Below are 25,061 nucleotides of genomic sequence, written 5' to 3' on the forward strand. Positions count from 1 at the left end.
CTGTCAAGGCAGGATAGGCTGTTTTTAGCAGCTCCTGCCCAGATGTGGCAGCAGTATTCCATCCTTGGGCGTACTTGGCTCTTTTATATATAGAGAGAATTGCATCATTAGTGAGATATCTTCTGGAGCGGTAGAAGGACCCCACCATCTTTCCAGCGACCTTGGCAACAGACTTTGTGTACGTGTTCCATTTCAGATCAGGAGTAAAGGTCAAGCGCAGAAGCTTGTCAAAACATTGGGCCTTCCCTAGACAAGAGCCATCCATTTCAATTGATGCCAGATGAGGATCAGAGCATTGATGATGTAAAGATAGAAGCTTGGTTTTAGATGCATTAAAGGTAACCAGCCACCTCTTCCCCCATTGTACCATGCGCTTGAGATCAAAGGAGAGAGAATCAGAGAGAACTTTGTCATTTACGGCCTTTGATGTGTTGTCGTAGATGGTCGTGTCATCAGCATAGATGTCAACGAATGATTTAAGTATGTGTTTTGGGAGATCATTGATGTAGATCAGGAAGAGAGTTGGGCCCAGGATGGACTCCTGAGGGACTCCAGCATTAATACTGCGGGCCTCTGATTTTTGTCCATTAACCACTACTCTTAGGAGCCTATCAGAGAGAAATGATTTAATGATTGAGAAAACATTTCTAGTTATACCTTGTCGAAGGCCTTTGATATGTCAAGAGCAATTGCCCTAGAAAGGAAGCCTTTGTCAAGAGATTCGCTAATCCTATGAGATATAACCGTTAGCACATATGCAGTAGATCTTGCAGAATGGAAACCATATTGCGTATTACTAAGAAGGTTATTTCTGCTGAGGTGGTTGACTACTTCTCTATTTAATATGGATTCCAGCAACTTACTCATGACACACAGGAGACTTATTGGTCTGTACTGAGAGGGAGATGACTTATCACCTGAATTCTTAAATACAGAGCATACTGATGAGGTTTTCCAGAGTGTTGGAAAGCACTTCTTCTTAAGGCAGCGCTTAAACAGTTTCGTAAGTATGGGAGCAAGTTCTGGTTGAAGCATTTTGTAACACTATAATTGGGATGCTGTCAGGACTAGTTGCTTTACTGGAATCAAGGTTCTTGATTAGCTTAGTGACCTCACGCACATATATTTGTATGTTACCTAGCGTGTTGTGTGTTATAGGAGGAAATACGGGGAGTTGATGGCCTTTGTCGCATAGGATAGAATTTGTTGCAAAGTTCTTGGCAAATAGTTTGGCCTTGTCTGATGCTGACGAGATGACCTCTGGATTTGGGGAGCTATTTAAAATCTGTTTCTTAGGCTGCGGATTTTGATAGCATTGTCTTCCCTGTTAGAAGTAACTCTAGTACAACTAGATTTAAGAACATCATGAACACTGCCGGTGTTTTGGTGCTTTTGCATAGTCTTTTGTACCGTTTTTTCATCACATTTCTGCAACTAATTTCTCGATCGGATAAACCAGAAAGGTGGAGATTAATGAGCTCCTGACGATTGCTTAGAGAAAGTTATGGCATATGGACTAAATGTTACGTTGTATAACCTAGAACAACAACAATTATGATTAGAGATGCTTTGTTGCCTATTGGTGGATATTTTGAACTGATTTAGGGGCAATAATTTAAGCTGGTTTTAAACTAATTTGTTGCTGCGGACTTTCTTTTTGCCTCCTCAATTTGAAGTTATTTTTTTCAATTGACGTGAACGCTAGAATATTTCGATTAAAAGTCAAATATGAACAGGTAAAATTATAGAGGAATAAAAGGCCAATCAAATGAGATATAGGTTGTTTAAAGAGTTACATTGAATTTAGCTTAAATTTGCAGTTTTTGAAAAAATTACAATGTAACCTTCAACCTATATGTATATCTTGTTGAACTCTGGGATTTTTAACAGAATCTTTTATTTAATCTATAGGAGTAGCATGCTCTTGTTCCACCATTATAAACTGGTAGAAATCTCAAGTGATTCGCAATTGTATCCTTAGTATTGCCACACTGAGAATTGAACCTTGAATCTCCAGCAGAAGAGTGTCACTTAGAACTGAATTATTTTTTATCTTTTTTTTTTTTTACTAACTAGTATTTTATCCATATACCACAGGTCCTTGCGAACCATAGCGAGAATAATACTCCAAATGAGAATAATCAAAATAAGAAGGATAGTTTCAATAATCGAAATTATTAATCCTCATTTAAATAATTTCTTTCTTAAATTATTATTTTTTTTTATTTTTTTTTTTTTTTGTCTTTTAGTGGGGGAATCTGACAAATTTTTTTATGGCAAAAAAATGCAGAATTTACATGTGGTTCTGTTCGTTGCTTATAGATCTATTATATTAAAACTGTGTTAATCAAGGTTTGCTTCCCTTGATCAAGTAGTTTTATTGGTCCCCTGACAAAAGAAGGATTGGACCTAGTAATTCACTCTCATTTGATCGTATTTTTCTAAATAACAACTCCTTGGATTTTTTTTTTTAATTTTGCACAAACATTAGTCATGGTAAAAGTAAATGTTTGCCAGAACGGATTTCTGGTCAATTCTAATTTCACAAGTAAGTCGGATTCTACCTTTTTAGGCAACTACGTGTGAAAAGAAAGAAGAGGCTTGAAGTTTTGTTCCAAGTTCTGCAAAAGGGCAGGTCCTGTAGAATCAGCAGAAAAGAAAGTCCGGTAAAGTCAGCAGACGAGCAAGTCCCAAAAAATCACACACACACTAAGGTACTCTTAAAGCTGCAGCAGTTCACCGATACGATCACACTGAGGTCGATCCTAGAAAAGACACACCCATGTTCCAAACACACTCCCTTTATCCTTCCGGCGTTCGTCCTCGGCCAATCAGCAGCCAAAGAACGGTCATGTGAGGCCCAGTGATGATCGCACAATCTACAAGATGAGGACGGCGCCATTTTGGAATTTCTTTCATGTTTCGGCCATGCACGTACGCACACCGTAGGAGCGTTCCAAGGTAAGGCATGACGCGCAGACACGTGGGCGCTTCCTCCCTTCATTTTCTTCGACTCTACACCCCCCCCCCCCCCCCCCGGTCTCAAGATCACACATGTGGCATTGCGGCCGTGGTCGTTTGATGCGGGCGCTCATACGGAGGGGGATTAGCTGGGCTTCTTCATCTCCACCCTGGTGCTACCAGATCAGGCTGTCTACTGACTTCCTGAGATGAAACGCACCTACATAGATGTCTTTGTTTTTTATTCCCTTTTGCAAAACTTAGTCATGTTCTGCGAAAACAAAAACAAAAACAACATTCTCCTCCCCCTCCCCTCCCTCGTTTTCTTTTTCCTTCACCTCCTCACCTTTTTTTTTTTTTTTTTTTTTTTTTTGCCTAGTTGGTAGGGCGATAGAACATACCAACTGCCCCCCTGCAGAGGGTAAAAATCCTTCAATGGGACCACCAGTTGACCGTTGGTGGCAACCCGTAATGCATTAAGAACGGGATCCTGGTGGTTGAGTGGAACATGCCTAGGAAATAATAACATGATACTACAACACACCACTTTGGCCCTTACTAGGCTAGACGGGAGGTTGGATAGGCCCGATCCAATCAATCGGTTGGTCATGACAAGCACTAATTCAGACAATCCAAACAAAAACACACTAACACTCAACATAAACAATAAACTGAGTTAATAAGCGATGGCTGAAGGGTCAATCAAGCTGGGAAAAAGGTAACCATCAGGAATAATAAAAATACAGGGAAATCCCATACTTGGGTGGGCATAACCATATATTGTGAATGCTTGGAAACCTCCCCATGTTTGAGTATACCAGCTATGTAGCCCTGGAGAACCGAGGCGAATGGGATTTACCCCCTCATAGTTCTTCCCCATAAGGGGCTCCGAGGAGGGTGGGGAGCATGGCTGATGAATTTTTCAAAAATTATTATGAATACCAAAAAATCCAAGAGACCACACACAGAAATTGACTCTGACAGCGACAATGAAGATACAAACTTTCCAAGATTCATCGTGCTAGAAGCAACGTCTAATATACCGTTAACTAAAATGTCACCCTTCACTATCCAAAAGGTAATATCAAGCAAAATAACACCCAAAAATGTCAAAAAATTAAGGAATGGTACCATATTGGTAGAAGTACAAAATAAAAAACAGGCCAAAACTCTACTTCAACTACAAAAATTGCATGAAACAAACATCAAAGCTTATCCACACCAAACACTAAACTACTCCAAAGGAGTCATAAAAAACCAGGAAATCTCCGTCTGCACAACAGAAGAAATCAAAACAGAACTAAAAAACCAAGGGGTCACAGATGTAAAAAGAATCACATTTAAAAAAAAAGGAGAGGTAATATGTACAAACACTTATATACTAACATTCAATTATCCTCAAATACCAGAGACCATCAATATAGGTTATGAAAGAATGAAAATAGAACAATACATTCCAAAACCTTTACAATGCTACAACTGCCAAAAGTTTGGACATAATAAAGACCAATGTCTAAGATTCTTCACATGTGGAAACTGCAGTGAAAAAAACCCAGACCACGATGAAGAAGACTGTCCAAATAAAACCAAATGCACAAACTGTCAAGAAGAGCACCACTCTCACTCAAAACAGTGCAAAATATATAAGCAAGAGAAGGAAATAATAACAATCAAATATCAAAAAAACATAACCTTCCAAGAAGCCCGCAAAGAAGTCACAAATCGCACCAAAAACTCATATGCCACAATAACCCAACAAGCAAGCAAAATGTACAACTACAATGAACTAAACCTTGCTCCAGAAATTGCAAACCTAGCAAAAGAACTAAAGAACATACTTGAAGAATTAAAATCCTTTTTATCAGAACTGAAAATAAATTTTAACAGCCAAATAAAAGTCAGAAACGAACAACCCAGTATAAAAGAAAACGAAAAAAAGGAAATCAGAAAAACTTCCATCAATATTGAGGAATCAATCTCTAAAGAAATGAAACCTCCTCAATTATCAAAACGTGAAAGATCCAAGTCACTAACAAGGACAAAAACAGATGTTAAAAATAAACACACAACAACAGGAAAAATGGAAATAGAACAGAACAACAAAAAAACTACCCCCCAAAAACAAAATGACAAACAAAAAACAGAATTAGTATTAATTGAAAATGAAAATAAATTTGAACTAGTTGAAACTGATAGCCAAGAAAGACAGTCAAGACAAAGTAAATCTAAAAGTCCCAGACCAAAACCCAAAAAAAGCCTCTCACCAGAAACAAGAAACAGACCATCCACTTCCAAAGCGATGGAAATTGATGTAGGATAAAAACCACTACAGAAAATCAAATACATAAAATCTAAACTATGGCCAACAAAATAATCCAATGGAATTGCAGAGGTATAAAAGCCAATCGGAATGAATTACTTCTACTGATATCCGATCTATGTCCCACAATAATATGCCTACAAGAAACCTTTTTAAAACCATCTGAAAATATCAATCTTCAAAGTTTTACTGAATACAACTATACAACAAATAACCCAAATAGAGCTTCAGGAGGAACATCCATTCTCATTAACAAAAACACGGCACAAAGCCAAATAAATCTACAAACTAACTTACAGGCAATTGCTGTCACAGCCACCCTACATAGAACGGTCACAATTTGCTCCATTTATCTGCCTCCAAACGACCCCATAGATGAAACCGAAATAGAAAAACTCATCAACCAACTCCCTCGCCCCTTCTTATTATTAGGTGATTTTAATAGTCATAATGTTAGTTGGGGATGCTCAAACACAGACAGAAAAGGAATCATTATAGAAAATATTATCAACAACAACAATCTATGCATATATAACAACAAAAAACCAACGTTTATTCACTCCGCTACAAATTCGTCCTCAGCAATTGACCTCTCTATAAGTGATTCTAGTATCTTTATAGATTACAATTGGACAGTGCATATAGATACCTGTGGAAGTGACCACTTCCCAATAACTTTAGAACATTTTGGTCCTGAAATAATCTCAAAAATTCCTCGTTGGAACCTTAAAAAAGCTAACTGGAATGAATTCAAATTACTATGCAAACACAAACTCCTACCTGAAAAATGTGAGAAAGACCCAATCACTCACTTTACAGATATCATTATCTCAATAGCAGAAGAATGTATTCCTAAAACAAAATCATCAACCAAGAATAATCGTCCCTGTTTTAATAATGACTGTAAAAAGGCTATCAGGCTACGATGTGCTGCATTAAGAAAATTCAACAATCAACCAACTACTCAGAATTTAAACAACTTTAAAATATGCAGGGCTAAAGCACGCCGAACAATAAACGAAGCCAAAAGGGAATCATGGAAGAATTTTGTGTCTAAAATCAATAACACCACCAAAGACAAAACTGTATGGAATATGATTCAGAAAATATCAGGAAAAAACACCAGTTCCCCTCTCAACCACCTCTGTGTAAACAATAGTAAAATAACTAAAAAAGAGGACATGGCAAACCTGCTTGCAGATACTATTGCAAATAATTCATCTTCTAAAAATTACGATAAAAAATTCCAGATCTTTAAACAGGAATCAGAAAAAACCAAACTGAACTTTAAAAGTAACAATGAGGAAGAATACAACAAACCTTTTACCATCCATGAACTAAAGGATTCATTAAAAAAAGCCAACAACATGGCTGAGGGACCTGATAAAATAACGTATGAATTTCTAAAACAACTACCAGATGAACCATTAAAGTATTTACTTTCTATTTATAATGACATCTGGCTCAATGGCAATCTTCCAGCCATATGGAAACAAGCCACAGTCATTCCTATACCAAAACCAGGAAAGGATGCATCTGACCCCTCCAATTATCGCCCCATAGCTCTAACAAGCTGTGTGTGTAAAATCATGGAGAGAATGGTCAACACCAGGTTAATTTGGTTTCTGGAAACAAATAAAATAATAACTAATTTTCAGTGTGGCTTCCGAAAACATCGTAGCACAACAGACCATTATATTCGTTTAGAAACTTTCATCAGAAATTCATTTATACAAAAAAAGCATATGACTGCTATTTCTTTGATCTTGAAAAGGCGTACAATACCACATGGAGGTATGGCATCATGAAAGATCTCAAAGAAGCTGGAGTGAAAGGAAGACTACCCATCTTCATCAACAACTTCATAAATAATAGAATATTCAATGTCCGTGTAGGAACATGCCTATCGGACATCAAAGAACAGGAAACGGGAGTTCCACAGGGAAGTATTTTGTCGGTAACATTATTCAGCCTAAAAATTAACAGTATTGTTGGATGCATAAACCAAGGCGTGGATTGCTCTCTATATGTTGATGATTTTTTAATTGCATATAGCTCAAGACATATCCATATAATTGAGCGTCAACTTCAACAATGCATTGACAAAATAAAAAAATGGACAAATAAGAATGGCTTCAAATTTTCCATTAACAAAACAAAATGTATGCACTTTTGTCAACTAAGAAAACTGCACCCAGATCCTCTTTTAAAACTAAATGATATTCCGATTCCTGTTGTAAATGAACATAAATTCTTAGGATTAATACTAGACAAAAAACTTACATTCATCCCTCATATAAAACATCTTAAAAATAAATGTAATAAAACCCTACAGCTAATGCGAGTCATTGCCCACACAGATTGGGGAGCGGACAGACAAACCCTATTAAAGTTATATAGGTCACTAGTGCGATCGAAACTAGACTATGGTAGCTTCATTTACGGTGCCACCAGAAAGTCGTATATAAAGATATTGGACACCGTTCAACATCAGGGCCTCAGACTTGCGCTGGGAGCCTTCCGAACTTCCCCCATCGATAGCCTCTATGCAGAAGCCAATGAACCCCCATTATCAATTCGACGCGACAAACTAGCCTTACAATACCTGACCAAAATTCTCTCTTGCCCAGAAAATCCTGCTTACAACTGCATTGCAAACTCACTAGATTATTCGTTCTATGATAGAGAAAAATCACAGCCAACAAATGCAACCTCTAACTGTACCTTCAATCCAAATTACCAAAATCTATATTACCAAAAAATAAAAGCTATAAAACCTTTTGGGCTCCGTATAAAACCACTAGTAGAAGATGCAGGTATCACAATCACCAATATCCATAATGTCAACCAACTAAGCCTTCCACCCTGGCTACTAAAATACCCTGAAATCATCCTTGAATTAAATAACCTCCCAAAAAATCAAACCCATCCACTAACCTATCAAGAAAAACTCCTTATCATTCAGGAAAAATACCCAAACCATCAGCACATATACACAGATGGGTCCAAAGACAGCAACAAAACCGGATGCGGAGTCGTATCCACTAACATTACCTTACAGAAGCGACTACCAGACCATGCCTCAATTTTTAGTGCCGAAGCCACAGCCTTAGATATGGCACTAGATCTCATCACTGACCTTACCCACAACAAATTTATAATTTTTTCAGACTCCCTATCGGTACTCGAATCCTTAAAGAATAAAAATTTAAATAACCCACTACTCATCAAACTGCTACAAAAAATACACACTCTCTCACAAAACAAAAGTATCAAATTCTGCTGGATCCCCAGTCATTCTGGAATTCAGGGCAATGAAAAAGCTGACATAGCTGCCAAAAATGCTTTAAAACTCCTTAATAACAATATAAAAATTCCACATTCTGACTACAAACAACAAATAAATAATCTGATTATGAAGAAATGGCAAGAAAGATGGAATAACTGTCCAAATAATAAACTTTTCAAGATCAAGCCCACAATAGAAGAACGATTACCAGATGCTAGAAGATCACGTAGAGAGGAAGTGATTTTGTCCCGTATTCGCATAGGACATACGCACATAACCCACTCCTTCCTGCTAAAAAAAGAAGACCCTCCAGAATGTTTTGCATGCCAAGAACCTTTTACAGTAAAACACTTTCTTTTGGATTGTGGCGATCTCGCGCATATCCGGCAAAATTATTACCATGTCAACAATATGAAAGAACTATTTAAAAAAATAAACTCCAACAAAATACTAACATTTCTGAAAAAAGTAAATCTATATAAAAGTATATAACTCTAATTCAATCCAACTTTACACCCCACCCCCAAAAAAGGAAGGAAGCACATCACCTAATGATACAAAAAGTCTGATTTGACTCACTGATTAAATTAAAATATCTATTAAAAAAAAAAAACAAAAAAAAACTGAATTCGGCATTAAATAACCAATAAAAAAAAAAAAAAAGGTTGATATGCCGTAAAACCAAACCAAACCAAACCAAATCATCTCCACCAGTGCCACCCGGGTCAGTGTCCACAGTCCTACCATCCGGCTGCACTTCATCTTCCTCCGAGCTACCTGGGTCAGTGTCCACAGTCCTACCATCCGGCTGCGCTTCATCTTCATCTTCATCCGAGCTCTCAGAAGTGGTGCTGGAGCTATCGCCATCCGTGCTGAGGTTCTCAGCCATAGGCCGGATCCACATTTCATCACTGGATGATTCATTACTTTCACTGTTCACCATTTGGTTTATATCAAGGGCGGGCCGGACATCCCTTACATGGCGTGGGACACCATCAACCAGCACAGCCTGCTCACCGATTATGCCGGTGATCCGTCCCTGTCTGAACCTGGTCGTGCATCGGTTATTGGGAGGCCTTACCCAGACGGTGTCCCCTGACTTGTACCGTCCTTGCGTCTTCTTCTAATTAGGCGGGCAGGCGTCAATGCCCTTAACACGCACTCGATAGCGATGTATCGCATTAGCAGGTGCACTTTCAGCAGTCGCGTCATCCTTTGGCGTTGTATTGTACCTATATACCGCCTCCGCAATCGTGCATTGCTTCCTTGCTGCTATCCGTTTCACACTTCGGTGGCACCGCTCTGCTATACCGTTGCCACTCGGCACATACGCACACCTGTGTCTAAGCCGGGTTCCCCACTCGTCCATGAAACGCCTGAATTCCCCGCTGCAAAAGGCTGTGTCGTTGTCCGTGAGAATCTCTTCGGGTGGCCCCCCGCTCGTAAAATATAGACTCTAATCGGCGGATGACACTAGCCGAGTCCTGTCCTGTTAACAGTCGCCAGATCGTAAACCTCGTCGGTCCGCAATCGATTAGTGTGAGGAAGTGCTGACCACCATAGTGGGTTATGTCCATGCCCAGCCGGCTCCAAGTCCCGTCGACTTCCAGCCGACCTTTCTGCACTTTGGTGGGAGCCGGGTCGATTGACTGGCATATTTGGCATTCCTTGACCACTGATTCTACTCTGTTTTTGGACACTGACGGGTTGGTTAAGTGTGCGAAATAATATGTCCGTCTCACTCCGGGGTGTCCAGTGTCGTGGTGTACCCTCTTGATTTCATCCGTCTCCTCAATAGAGGCAGCACATAACGATCCTGGCTCGGCTTCTTTCTTCATTGCGTTGAACCACCTCTGGGGCACACGGGTGAGTTTATCTGCAAGATTGTGGGTGGAAGCGACAAGCACCGCGTTCACCGATAGGTTGTACTCTTCCCCCAGCTTCCTTAGAGTCTCCAACCTTCGTCTAATTAGCATTTCGGTAGCCGCCTTGGTGCGCACTCTCACTTTGCCTGTTAGTGTGTCAACTATCCAGTGGTACACGCACAGCGAATCTGTGTGTAAGCACAATTCTTTAACCTTCCACTGGAGTGCCATATTTACTCCCTTTATCGCCGCATCCAACTCCGCTAGGTTGATGTGAGCGGCATCATCCAGTGGTCGCAACTAGCAGGCGTTCTCAATCACAGACCCGTTCATCTCCAATAGTGCCCCGATCGCGAGGGAGCTCGCATCCACCCACACATTTAGTCTGTCTCCCTGGACGCACCAATCTCCTTTAGCGGGGTCCTCCTGCTTGACTCTTGTGATGGTTTCTTTTACCATGCGAAGCAACAGATTGTCCACCGTCTCGTCATCCCAGCCTTTGGTAACTGCACTCGCCCTCCTCTTCATGCTGGCTGTTACGACCCGGGTCCATCCACATACTGGCAAGTGTCCTACTAGTTTTCCACACAGGGAAAATATGGCCCGCCTCGTGAGGATATGGGGCACTTCGGGGACTGCAGCTCCGCGCCCCCACCTCAAGGTCCCTCGCTCCTGTTGAACGCTCAACCCCAAAACACGAGCGCCATCCTCCAAGCGTTCTGGATCCTTACAAATCAGTCCAAGTTCGGCAAGCTTAGCCCTCACACGTGATGATGGCACAACGTCTTCATTCACGTATATGTCGTCAAGGTATGCTGATGTCCCCTCTTTTACGGTCTTATCCTGTGACAATACAGCATTGACGATCGTTTTCATGATTTGGGGCGCAACGTTCAGCCCAAAGCCCAGTCGCGTGAGGCAATACCTCCTACCGGAAAACACTACCGTCTGAAACGGCCACAGTGTCTCGCTAACCCGGACCTGCAGATATGCCCTTCTAAGGTCCAACAGGGACACATTAGAACCCAGCTGGCGCCATTCTCGCAGTTTGCTAGCACACACGTCGGCCTCGCCTGTGAACGCATCAACATATGAGTTCAGTTCTCGGTAATCCATCACCGGCCTGACTTTTGCTTTGTTCTGTTGAGCAACTGCCATTAATGGGATCAGACCCTTGCGGGGTCCAAGTTTTTTGTAGGGGTAGGGAATCAACCAGCCATCCTCGATCCATCTGCAAAGTTCTTCTTCGTACGCGGGCCTCATGTGGTCGGGCACATGGTATTCCGTTATGCCATTTTGCAGTTTGGCCGGTTCTCGGTCTTCCGACCACTTCCATGAGGCAGTCCAGGCCCTCTTTTGCTCGTCAAATTCGACGCTGAAGTCTGGTTGGTCGATCTTTAGTGCAGCACACACTGGGGCTTTCTCCTGAAAATGTACCGCCCCCCGTCGCCGTTATGTAGACGCCACCAAGAGCTCTGATGGCATCATATCCTAGGAGCAGGTCAAAACTCAGGGGTTTTTCTGGTACCACCAGCGCCTCTAGGTTAGCGGAGATTCCATTTTTCGTCCGAATGTTTACGCTGCCCACCCCGCAACATGTGCGCGTCTCTCCACTGATGGTAGTCACTCGGACATTCTTCTTTCTCCAAGTGTGGCAGAGATCTGCACATATGATAGTGCGGGAGCACCCGGAGTCGAGGAGTGCTGAGCGCAGTGTTTCGTTGACATATATCGAAACGATCGGCAGCGTCTCATTTAATTTCTGCGTGGGGAAGAGGTTGACGCTGACACCTTGTCCCCGGTTCCGTTTCCCGGACAGTCTTGAGCTATATGGCCGGCTTCCTTACACCGGTAGCAGCGAACGGCCGTTGGTTGCTGCCGGCAGTTCCTTGCAATATGGCCCTGTCCATTGCATTTGTAGCATATGATTCCGCCACGTGGACCGGGTCCCTGATATGGTTTCTTATCATTCGGCGTGGACCGGGCAGCAGCAATTACCGGTTCCCTCATCTCGGAATAATTCTTCATTACAGTCCTGGCCCGATCCACTAGGTCATTAAGGGGCAACGAATCCGCACTTGAGCTGGCTCGTAATAGTCGCTTTGCTTCTGTCAGGAGTCCTGCTAGGAATTTGCATGCTAAGGCCCGCTCAGGCAGTCCAGCAAACAAGACCGTTAACTTGGTCAGTTCTGCCAAGTATACATCGACCGTTTCGCCCAGACGTAGGGTCCTTGCCTCAAGTTGCTCCCAAGCAGTGGCGGGGTCAATCGCAAACGCCTTGAACAGCGCCGCCTTAATTGTCTCGTAGTCCTGTTTGCCCTCATGGCTGAGCTGTTGATACACGGCAAAGGCGCCGCCGGACAAGCGCAGAGGGACAACACGTTCGAAGTTCTTTACGCCAGACAAAACACAATGTAACTCCAACTTTTCCACCCAGTCAAGTACCGGGGTTGATCCATCGAACTCCGGTATTAATTTGAGGTCAATTTTTTCCCCCATTTCGCCGAAATAGCTTAAAGCCGTTTCACAAGTAAGTTGGATTCTACCTTTTTAGGCGACTACGTGTGAAAAGAAAGAAGAGGCTTGAAGTTTTGTTCCAAGTTCTGCAGAAGGGCAGGTCCTGTAGAATCAGCAGAAAAGAAAGTCCTGTAAAGTCAGCAGACGAGCAAGTCCCAAAAAATCACACACACACTAAGGTACTCTTAAAGATGCTGCAGCAGTTCGCCGATATGATCACACTGACGTCGATCCTAGAAAAGACACACCCATGTTCCAAACACACTCCCTTTATCCTTCCGGCGTTCGTCCTCGGCCAATCAGCAGCCAAAGAACGGTCACGTGAGGCCCAGTGATGATCGCACAATCTACAAGATGAGGACGGCGCCATTTTGGAATTTCTTTCATGTTTCGGCCATGCACGTACGCACACCGTAGGAGCGTTCCAAGGTAAGGCATGACGCGCAGACACGTGGGCGCTTCCTCCCTTCATTTTCTTCGACTCTACACCCTAGACTTTCTAAAAGCTTGCAAAATCTTTTAATTTTTTCTTTTTATTTCTTTTTATTTTATTTATTTATTCTTATTTATTTACTTTTTTTTTTACTTGCGAGACACCACTTATTAAGGCCCAAAGGTCACTTGAGGATAAGGGTTAATGAATGTAAGGTGATAGTATAGTAACTGTTAATGGTGTAAATTGTGTAGAATTTGATTATTTATGGGGACGGCTCAACAAGAAATATTTATTTATTTATTTATTTTTTTTTTTTTAGAAAAGTAATGTTTATCTGCAGAAACTGCTGGTTGCAATGGAGAAGATCGAAATGAATTTGATAAATAACAAATCTGCTGATTTTCTGTTGGAGAAAGTTAATCATCTATTGATTGTGCAGCAAACCTGGTAAGTGAAACGTATTTTCTTAAAGATTTATTTTTTTATTAGCATGCCACCTGGCATTGCCCGGTCATAAAATACACTTCATTATAATATTTTAATTTATGCAAATTTTGTATTCATTATTATAGAGCCAATTCTCTATTGATTATTATATTGTACCCAATATATAGTAGTGATTTTAAAAAGTAAAAAAAAAAAAATGACTTTGGTGCCATCAGCTAGAATCGAAAATACAAAATAATATGTAAGAAAATGAAATACTAAGAATTTTTTTTTAAATTTATAAAAATATTAAAATTTTAAAAACTTTTTAAAGTTTTTCTCCTGAGATATCTTACTACTGATGCAATTCTCTATCTATATAAAAGCCAAGTATGTCATACTGCTGCCATATCTGGGCAGGAGCTGCTAAAAACAGCCTATCCTGCCTTGACAGAGTGCAAAATAGACTTCATGGCTTAGTGGAGGATGCTCTTTTCTCTACCCTGCAACCTCTCTCCTACAGAAGAGATGTTGCGAGCCTATCCTTGTTTTATCGTTATTTCCATGGCAGGTGCTCATCTGAACTTCAGTCTCTGGTCCCCTCTCGCCAATCTTTCACGAAAAACACCCGTCTAGCTGAATCCACTGTGAAAAATTTCCCCCACTCTTTATCTGTGCCTAAATCAAAACGTAGATTCCATGAACAAAGCTTCTTTCTTAGAACTGTGGAACTCTGTTCCGTCTGCCTACTTCCCACCTGACTACAACTTGAATGTCTTCCAGTCCAACGTTAACAAATTCCTAATGAACCGCCCCCTTAAGTAAACACTTCATCAAATTTCCACACTAACGTACTGTACTTGCAATAACCCTTATCCCTGAGTGGCTTCCGGGCTTTGATAAGTGGTGACCACCATGTAAAAAAAAAAAATAAAAGATAGATCTATAGATATTATAAAAGCATATTCACTTTTAATGTGTTTTAATATTTTTTATTATTTTCCGAAATCTGAACAGGTTATTGACAGAAGAATTAACAAATAATCTAAGTGAAGAAGAACCTGGTTATGGTTTGGCCGCTGTTAATATCCTAAGCGGATGAAACAATGGACTGCCCACTTACAATATGTGGCAATATTGGTGCAATTTGAAAGTGGCCGATAACTTCTCATATTTAGCTGACAATGAAGATCAAGTGACAATGACCGATTCTACGCATGCGTCAGATGACGTTGTGACCTGATTTATTTTAAATAGTTGAAAAGCCAAACAAATTTCGTGAACGTCGCCTTAGTTCAGTTGGTTAAGGCCTTGGTTCATTATGTAAACGTTTTGGGTTCGAATCGTGGTGTGAGATGGTTATTTTTTTTCGATTTTTTAAATTTTAATATCAAAACAGGCTTATTTAAGCCATTTTTCACGTGTTCGTTTTCTGTTTTCATCGTTCGTTTGCCTTACGTTAGTTTTTTTTTTGTGTGTTTTTTTTCCCTGCTTAGTGTTAACGTTGTTTTCTTTTTTTGACTTCGCTTATAACAAACAAACCTACGTCATGGTCAACGACTTCCGGCCGCGCACCTGTCAATTTGGTTCTTAAATAAATTCAAACATCTTTCACTAACTCATTCTGGCTGGCCGATTTTATTTTCAAACTTCGTCTCAGGGCTTCGGGTTCGATCCCCCCCCCCCACCAGGTTCTTTTTTATTTAACACCACACACACCTCCAAACACGCCGGCATCGCCGGGTAACTCCCGCTAGTATAATAGTAAGCACCTACATGAAGGATAATACTTATACCATAGTTCAAAGAATAACTAAAACCAGTAATGAAAGACTTGATGGATATACTTGATTTGATTAAAGAAATAAAGGGTACATTGGTGAAACTAAGTTATTAATTGAATTAAAACTCTGCTAGCCAAAATGTAATCAGAACTCTACAATCTAAACGAAACAAAATCTTCAGAAAGAACTAAACTTTTCTCAATAAAAATTTAAGATCAAACTGCATTGAGTTCCCTTTCCTTTCTTCCCTTTTTCCTCTCCTTCCTTTCCTCCCTCTTTGTTTTCTTGCTCCTCCTCTTTTTTATCTCCTATGTTATTAGTCATAATGATAACATATCAAAGAATTAAAAAAAGAATTACATCTGATTACAAAATGGATAACACACGGTTAAACATACTGAAACCAGCAACCTCTTAGTTTTGTAAATATTGTTTCTAAGAACTTAACAATTGGTTGATGGATTTAATTAAAAATGAATCATAAGAAGTTAAAAATTATAATCCTAGGGTTTCCTGCTAATTAAATTATCTTTATAATTTGTGTAAACTTTCAACTAGATCCAAAAATTTAGAGTGTAGAGCTAAGTCCTTTTTTCCTGCCAAAACATGGTGACTTTTACACCTGACGAAGGTTGGAGGTTACTGTTGGACTTATCGAACAGGTCAAATTATAAGAGTATCTACCCAAACTCGACCTGATGTATCATTTGCTATGTGTAGGATGAGGGATATCGGAAACTCTCCTAAAGTAAAGTTACTTTTTGAAGCCAACAAGTGACTATTAAAGCTTAAATCAAAACAGGATCCATATCCTTTCCACAGCTGGGAAATCCACAGCTGGGATTTGAGTGTGGTTTGCTATCCTAATGCTACCTATGCCAGCTTAGAGGATGGTTACTCACAAGGTAGATTCATCATCTTTGTTTATGGTAAGATGAATAGACTGGCTTCTATATGCTGGTCATCAAAAAAATTTAACAAAGAGCCCATTGGCCTCTGAGACTCTTGCACTCAGTGAAACTGCTGATGCAGGTATATTGATAGCTGCCATGCTGCAAGAGATTTTCATACTACCCAAATTGCCTGAAGTACTTTGCGAAACAGATAACGCATCTTTGGTAGAGCTCTTAAAATCATCAAATCTTGTAAGTGACAGACGTTTGAGAGTTGATGTGGCCAAAGTAAAGAAAATGTTGGTAAAGGAAGAAATCCAAATTGAATAGATCGGGGGACAGAAACCGTTCGCAAACTGTTTGACAAAGATGAAAGCCTCTACTAAAATTCTAAGAGACTTGTTATGTTAATAACTTGTTTTATTTTTTGGAGGGAGGGAGCTTATGCTTAACACCAGAAGACATCAGCAGTGTTTAAGTTGGAGTTATCGAACTTGGTGGCTTTTTTTTTATATATTTAAGTATGTTCCTTGTTTCTGGTGGATGTTCAATATGGCGTCCGATCAACAGGCTACATTGTAGCAAGTACTAAGTGAACGAACAGTTACATCGGCCGAAACGTTGTGCAGATAACACTCAAGATGAGAACAATTGACCACTTAATCTAAATAATACAAACTGCAATGATTCTTGAAACTTCTAAATCTAAAGCAAAAAAGAAAATGTTAAAAAAAATTGTCCATAGACACATGAATTAAAAAAGATTCTTAGGGTTTGTATTACTATACACATAGATTCGAAGAAGTTGTCAAAAAACAAATATATAACAAATAAATGTTATCAAAGGCAAGATAAGTTACTTAGAAAACTCGCTCAATATATTTTACCATGACATAGGCTGACATATATTTGGTGGTTTTTCTAACAGTATTCTGCATAGTTTTTTAGTTTGAACTCATTTTCCCAAACTTAACATATTCAACAGCAAGCACGCCGCTATTTGTATTTTTTCACAGATACTGATAAACACTGTATGTTTTTTGAACCGATTAAACATTTTACATTAAATAAAAACACTAGAAACTTATCCGGTGAAGTAGAAAAGTAACTTATCTTGCCTTTGATAACATTTATTTGTTATATTTTTGTTTTTTTGACAACTTTTTCGTATCTGTGTGTATAGTAAAACAAACTCAATTCTTAAAATTTTGGTTATTTTTTTTTTTCTTTTGTCTTTCAGGAGTGAAGTTTTTCTTCAATTTGAAGCTGCCAAATCAACAAAAATTCTCATTTTGTTTCTTATGAAGTTATGTAAGTATTTTATTTATTAACTAGTCTGGGTATCCGGCATTGCCCAGGTGTTTGGAGGAGTGTGTTGAGGGGGGGGGGAGTGGTAGTAAGCAGGTAGGCTCGAACCTGTACTGCAAAGGAGGAAAAGAATGTGTGAAAAAAGTGATGTCTTTGTCGTTGCATCTATCGCTATACTGGAAGTGGCGAAGGTTTAAATTAAGTCTAGTCAATTTGAAAAGAGGGGATAACTTTGGAAAATATTGGCGAAAAAAGCAACCCTTCCTTGTAGAAAAGTGCCCAGTAAAGGGTGAAGGAATTAATGTTTTTAACCAATTTTTCGATATTTGTCGTCCGAAGGATCAAGCTTCAAAAATGATACCAATCTCCTGAAAATCCTTCGCATTTGTCAAAAGTTTTAGGCAGACATACAAAAAACATTTAAACAGAGAGATTTATATAATCGACTAGCGGGGGGGGGGGTACCCGGTGTTGCTCAGGTGTTTGGAGGTGTGTGCGGTTTTAGGTAAATCAAAAGACCCGGGTGTTTGGTAGGTAAGTATGAAGGATCGAACCCGAACCCTTGAGTCGAAGTTGGAAATTAAAGTGTGAAAAAAAATGTGCGACGTTAACCACTGGACCACCATGATTGCTTTTGGATGTTTCCGGAAAAATGCCGCCGGAATTAGTTTTGCTTTATTATACGAAAAGGCTTCATGCATATGTGGCGATCGAAAAATGTTGAATATTTATCTTTTCAAAGTCGAGCAAATTAAATAGACAGGCAACCCCCATTAACTGGTAGATATTATGATTTAGACGTAATATAAAAAGTTTTAAGAAGCGAGTCGACCGCTCGCTTCTTGGAAAAAAGCCTTTCTCGGACACACACAAAAAGCGAACATACATACGTACATACACACATTTTTGCTTTTATATTTATAGATTAATCTTTTCTTTTTTTTTGAGGAGGAGGAAGTCCCACTCATCTTTCTTTTCTTTTCACATTTACCTTTTTTCTTTGTTTTTGTTTGGAGAAGCATTGACCTAAATGTTAAGAAAACATTGTTCTCCTTTTACCACTGTGATGCCTTCATTTGGGTGTGCATATATACATGTCTGTGTACATTTCACTATGCAATAACTCTGTCAATTTTTAGACTACAGACTCGAAATTTGATATACAGGGTACTGAGATTTGGGAAAATCTATGTGATTGGTTTTCGGCCAGAAATTTCGCTTTTAAGAGGTCAAAGTTCAACGATTTGATCTTTGAGAACTCTACCAAACTCCTCCAACAATTTTGGATCTACACACTTAAAATTTTAGATATAGGTTCCTTAGACATGGATCTAACTTAATAACTTGATTTGAGCCCAAAACAATAAATATTAAGGGTTCATAATAGGGGCCAAATTTTAAAAAATTGACCGTTGTTTTTTTTTTTTTTTTTTTGCTCAGCATACATCTCCAAACACCCGGGCAACACCGGGCACCCATTGCTAGTATGTGTGTGTGTATATATATATATATATATATATATATATATATATATATATATATATATGCACATATATTTGCACGCCAGGGCGGGCATGTATGTGTACCTGTGACCGTTTCTTTTAAGTATATATGTGTGTACGTGCGCATGTGTGTACCCGTGGCTGCGACCGCTAGCTGACCCTCTCCAAACAATTAACAACAAAATAAAAACTAAAAATAAATAAACCGAATCATAGGCCCCCCCCCCCCCCCCCGCCTCCAAACATAAGCAACACTCAACAGCTGAAGACATACTTACCAAGAAATCGCCTCACCAACTAGACGCTAAAAACTTTAACACTAAGACTCAAATTTTAAAGTAACCCCCCCTCCTCCCACCCCCACATATTCCCCTTCCCCTCATGTATCCCAATGCCCTCAGCCACACCAGAAATGAACCTCCCAGACCCTCCCCCACAAGTTCCTTAAACCCCAAAACTAAAACATGACATACCAAACGCCCCCCCCCCAACTTTCCCTCCTTGTTCCCTTCCTCTCTTCCTCTTCCGCCCTCCTCACAAACACTTCCTGACCTCATTCACTCTTCCACTTTTCATCCCAAAATAGCAAACATTTCTGTAAAAGTCTGAGGACCTACAGATGGCTAAAAAAAACGCTGAGTAGCCAAAACAAGAATGTAACTTAACAGAAAGATACGGTAATAAAAAATAAAACATATATATATATATATATATATATAATTCTACAGCTCCTCAGCATGACTGGAATAAAAGCAATAAGAGAAATAAATGACACCTTCATTGCTAGTGAGCTTTCATGGCCCAGTGGTAAGGGTACTAAGATTCCTCATAAACTGATATTTAAGTATAGTCAATTATCAATATTGCTCCTCCCCACTCCCTAAAAAATACACGATAAATGACACATGAGCATTTAAAACCTGAAATCTCAAACAAAATAAAATGTTTATTATATGGAATAGTAGATAATCATTGCAACAAACTAGTAAAAATAAAAGGTACTTCTGCAGTTTATGGGCTATGCTATTTTTAAATAGGATTTTCAAGTTTCTGAATTTTGGGGATGGAGATTGGTTATTCGTATTAATCCTAAATTCAGCGGAAACATTCCAGAGTTTGACAAGATGCACCTGAAGAAGATCGAAAGTTATATTGACTTTGCGAAAATGACACTCAAGATAAGAACAGTAGTCTGATGAATTCAAATATTAGTATTTTCAAGTTAAATTAAAATTGTTTTATCTTTTGTTTATTCAATTGTTAAGTAAAAGTACAGAATAGTTACAAAATGCCCTCCTCTCCTTATGGTAAGAATGGCTTTCTAAATTGTTTCAACAATGTCTGTAGAAATACCAATAAAAATAATGACAGGAATGCATTATACAGAACCAAAAAAATTTTAGTTGATGCAGATGATGTTAATTATCTTGTGTAGATAAGTTTCATTGAAAAGAAATCTCATTGCCGATGCAATCCTCTATTTGTATAAGAGCCAGGTACATCCTAAAATGGAATACTGTTGCCACATCTGGGCAGAAGCTGCTCAGCACACCCTATCCTGCCTTGAATAGAATTCAAAACAGGCTTTGAAACCTAGTAAGTGATACCCTTTTCTCTTCCCTGCAACCTCTTTCCCACAGAAGAGGCGATGCTGGCCTGCTTTCTGGTTGAATACAACATGGTAGCCTTCAAATCCAATATAAACAAGTTCTTGTGATCCGTCCCCTTACATAATCAAATTCTACCCAATTTACACCGTTAACGATTACTACACTACCATCTTGCATTCATTAACCCTTATCCTTGAGAGGCCTTCGGGTCTTGATAAATGATTACTCCCAAATAAATAAAAAATCTAAGCATTATATACAGCAAAGTGGAGAAGTTGATCCAGGGAGAGGGAAATTTCTTCACAAATCTACTTATAAATTCACTCATATTTTAAATGTATATTAAAAAAAGGAGGGAGGGTTGATATGCCGTAAAATCCACTTTGCCACTTTTTCTAATTTCTTAACAAAACTGTCAATCAAGATCAGACAATCTGAAGATATTGGCTCTCTGACTTAAAATGTACCAAACATTGATGTTATCATTTTTTCCTTCCCTTTACAAAAACTCTGTTCTGCAAAATCAAAAACAAAAATAATTTTCTGCTACAAGACAAACGCAGTAAATAAATATTTGAAGATATAAGCAACTTGAGGCATAAAACCTTTTGGATTTGGTATTAAACAACCAAACTAAAATTGTGATGTGTTAACTTTGGTCAAAATCGCTTGTTTCTTCTTTCATCAGATTTCATATGAAATGAATTCATACACACAGACAAATTTCCTTATATATAATAGTAGAGAAGATAGATTAAAAAAGAAAACGTTGCTATTTGTAATTATTTTTTACTAAACCTTAACCACTAGACAGTATGGGGGGGAGGAAATTGATTGGGTTAATTATAAATATCACGCCATCATAATCAGCATTTCACGTTCAATTTCAGATGAACAGCGTGTGAATGCGTTCGATGCTTCAGTTGATAGTTGGGAGGAAATGAAAAAGATGACAATACTAGACACTTGCGTAAGTATTCATAGAATCCAAAAATGGATAAGATGCTGAGATATAATAAATAAAAATATATATCTTAAGTTATTTCGTGTTTGTATCTGTATTACCATCCTCCACCATTTTTTTTTTTTTTTTTTTTTTTTTGTGATCGTCATAGATGCTATTGCAAAAAAAGTAATTAAAACTAAAACCTTTTTGATATCACTCTGTCTTATCTTTCCAATTTGGATGAAAATGTAATAATTGTGCTTAATAAAAAATGAAGCAAAAATACAGACAAATTTTTATGATGTACATACTCGTAATGGAACAAAAATGTCATATTCCAAAAATCATGTAAATTGATCAAGTAGTTTTTTCAATTAATTACATTAAATTTTATGATTTTTAGCAATTAATAATAATAAAATAGTACAATTTGTAAATTTCGGTAGTCGAATTATCAGACTTTGAATTTTAACACATTCTAAAAAACATGGCGTCTCCCTCTCCCCTCCTTGCTTACTAATAAAATTTAATTTTATTATTAAAAAAAACTACTTGATCAATCTACATAATTTTTGGAATATGACATCTTCATTCCGTGACAGGTATGTACATCATAAGATTTTTCTATATTTTTTTTTTCTTAGTGTAATTCTAAATAAGCGCCGTAATCTCTGATGTGTCCAAAGACGGTACAATAATATTATGGAGTCTGCAGTTGTGCTAGACGTCCATGTTGCCTCTGTCTTCAGGTATATCTTTTGAAACTTGGGAATCTTTGTTGAATTTAGAACCTGTACGGGGTTTCACACTGAATTTTTGTAATGAAGCGGTGTGCTCTCTTGGTAATAGTGCATATGGGTGTGTGTGAGAAAATCAGCAGCAGCCATAGGATAGCTGATTATCGATATTATTAGCAACAGCAGCTACCATTAAAGCACATATGCAAATTGGCAAGTATGCACGTGCTGACGTCTCGAGAAAAAGAAAAAAAGGACAGCATGTGGTCGAGCAAGAGAAGAAAAGTGCACCGGGGAACATGGACATGTGAAGTCGAGAGCGAGAAAGTGCTGGCTAAGACCGGTGTTTGGTGGTGAGGGTGGAGACTTTTTAAAAAACACTCATTATATGGCATACAGTTGTAAAACGTGTATGAAAAGACTTTCGAAAGATAATGAAATATGTTTTTGGAAAAACCACAAATAAATGCATTTCTTTTGTGCACTAGTGCGAACGTACAATGTTTTGGTTTTCAGTTGGGACATTTGGAGCGTGCATAGCAGGGGCAGACAAATGCAATTTCAGGACCGAATTGAAAATCTTACGACAATGAATGTGTATTTTTTGTTTTGAAAAAAAGATTTAAGAAAATTATAATAACACAAAATAGTTTTTTTTTTTTTAACATAAATTAGATATTTTAATTCTTTTTTTTTTTTTTTTTGTAAAATACCAAAATTCTGAAATTTTCAAATGCATATTTTTGTCTTTTTTTGTCTTTTTTTTTTAAGTTTTTGTTACATATTTATTGAATTAAAATAAATATAAGAAACTTATAAACACAAAATAGTTTACTGCCCCTGTTATGCACTCTCCAAATGTCCCAACTGAAAACCAAAAATGTACATTTACATTATGCACAAGTGCCCAATTTTTTTCTACAAAACAATCAAACCAAACTCCTTGAATAAAACAAACAACCAAATTAAGTCTGTTAGAGTTGGGGCTTGACTGGTAGTTTTAAAAGAAACAAAGTTATGCTCACATTTTGCCTCTTTGATTATCTTATTCCGTACAATGCTGAGTAGTCTTGTAAGTTATTATCTTTGAAAATGAATAATTTCCTTTCGATTTTGTTGCTCATTACAGGTTGGTGACAGTTTATGTTCAAAAGGCGAGGAACAGCTGAAAAAAAGCAATTTAAGAGAAGCTCTTGGATTTTTCAATGAAGCAATTTTTAATTGGTAAGCAGTTCTTGTCCTTATCACAAACTATAATGCTGTCAGATCAGGTTGTCTGAAGATATCTGCTTCTGTATCTAGCATGCATCAAACATTTATTTTATTTTACTAGCAGGGGCGCCCGGCATTGCCCAGTTGTAAAATACGCTTAAATATGATATTTTAATTTACGTTGATTTTGTATTTATTATTATAGTCAATTATTTCATAATATATTGTACCTAATATATAGTCATGATTTCAAAAGTAAAAAAAAAAAGATTTCAGTGCCATCAGCTAGAATCGAAACCAAAACAAACATAGTTTCATGATTGAAACTATGTCTACAAGTTAAGTAAAGATTAAAGATTATTTGTACTCAATATGGTTGAACTTTGGATAGGATGGTGAATTTTATTAAATACAAGCTGTAATCCATGACTACAATGTTTTTGATAGACAAGATGCAAGCAAGGACGGTCAAACGGTCCCCAGAGTTTTATAATTATATATAGATTCATTCTTTTGTGGACTGCTATCCTCCGCTTCATAGTTGTTGGTTCACCATGTTTCGGCCAACTCATCCTTTGGCCTTCTCCAGGTGATTAACCGCAACAGGATAGGAATGTCAAATCTTCTAACAGTATTCTCAGTAATTACTGCCTTCCATAGTTGTCGCACCACATTTTGACCAACTTTAGTCCTATTAAAATACGAACTGATATAAAAAAAATTGCAAGATTTTTTTTTCTTTTTACAGTTTTATGTCAAGTTGGGTCTACTGTACATCATACTAAAGATTGAACAAGATTCGAATATGGGAAAGTTTCAAATTTCGAAGTTGAACATTTTCAACTTAAAAGTCATTTTCCATTAGATTTTAAATTTCTAACTCGGTTAGTTTTTATGATGAATCAATAAATCTTGCATTTTTACCAGTCAGTCTTTCACATGAAATGGTTGCCAGTGATGTTGAATTCCCCCTTACACGATATCTACGGTTATCCCTACCTAATTCTACAAAGAAAACAATATTAAAGAGTTATTTGATAAAAACAATCCCCCACACCATACTCTCCTATCTTAAAAAAAAATTGGCCTTTATAAAAAATTTTTTTAAAAACCCTTTATACAACGGTCCTGGATATGACCTAAAACTATATCTGATGGTGAGGCCCCCACCTTGCGGGCCTTGGGGAGTGTGGAGCCACCCTTTAATTGCCATTGCTCCCAGGTCTACTCTGACCGGGAGTGGTAGTACCTGTTA

At 38.3% G+C, this 25,061-nt stretch overlaps 1 protein-coding gene across 5 annotated transcripts in view; it reads left to right on the forward strand.

Annotated features, from left to right (window-relative positions):
- The window catches only part of LOC145278044 (uncharacterized), a 171,082-nt gene that overhangs the window by 38,358 nt on the left and 107,663 nt on the right, over positions 1–25,061 (forward strand). For all 5 annotated transcript variants that reach the window (XM_080130267.1, XM_080130266.1, XM_080130269.1 and 2 more), the window contains exons 5-8: positions 13,708–13,835; positions 17,732–17,802; positions 21,802–21,881; positions 23,724–23,818. In XM_080130267.1, coding sequence (XP_079986393.1) covers positions 13,708–13,835; positions 17,732–17,802; positions 21,802–21,881; positions 23,724–23,818 — 374 coding nt within the window. The remainder of the gene's footprint in view (positions 1–13,707; positions 13,836–17,731; positions 17,803–21,801; positions 21,882–23,723; positions 23,819–25,061) is intronic.

The sequence above is a fragment of the Euprymna scolopes genome, chromosome 6 (genome assembly GCF_053919585.1).
Source record: "Euprymna scolopes isolate OS-2025 chromosome 6, ASM5391958v1, whole genome shotgun sequence".
In the NCBI taxonomy this organism is placed as follows: domain Eukaryota; kingdom Metazoa; phylum Mollusca; class Cephalopoda; order Sepiida; family Sepiolidae; genus Euprymna; species Euprymna scolopes.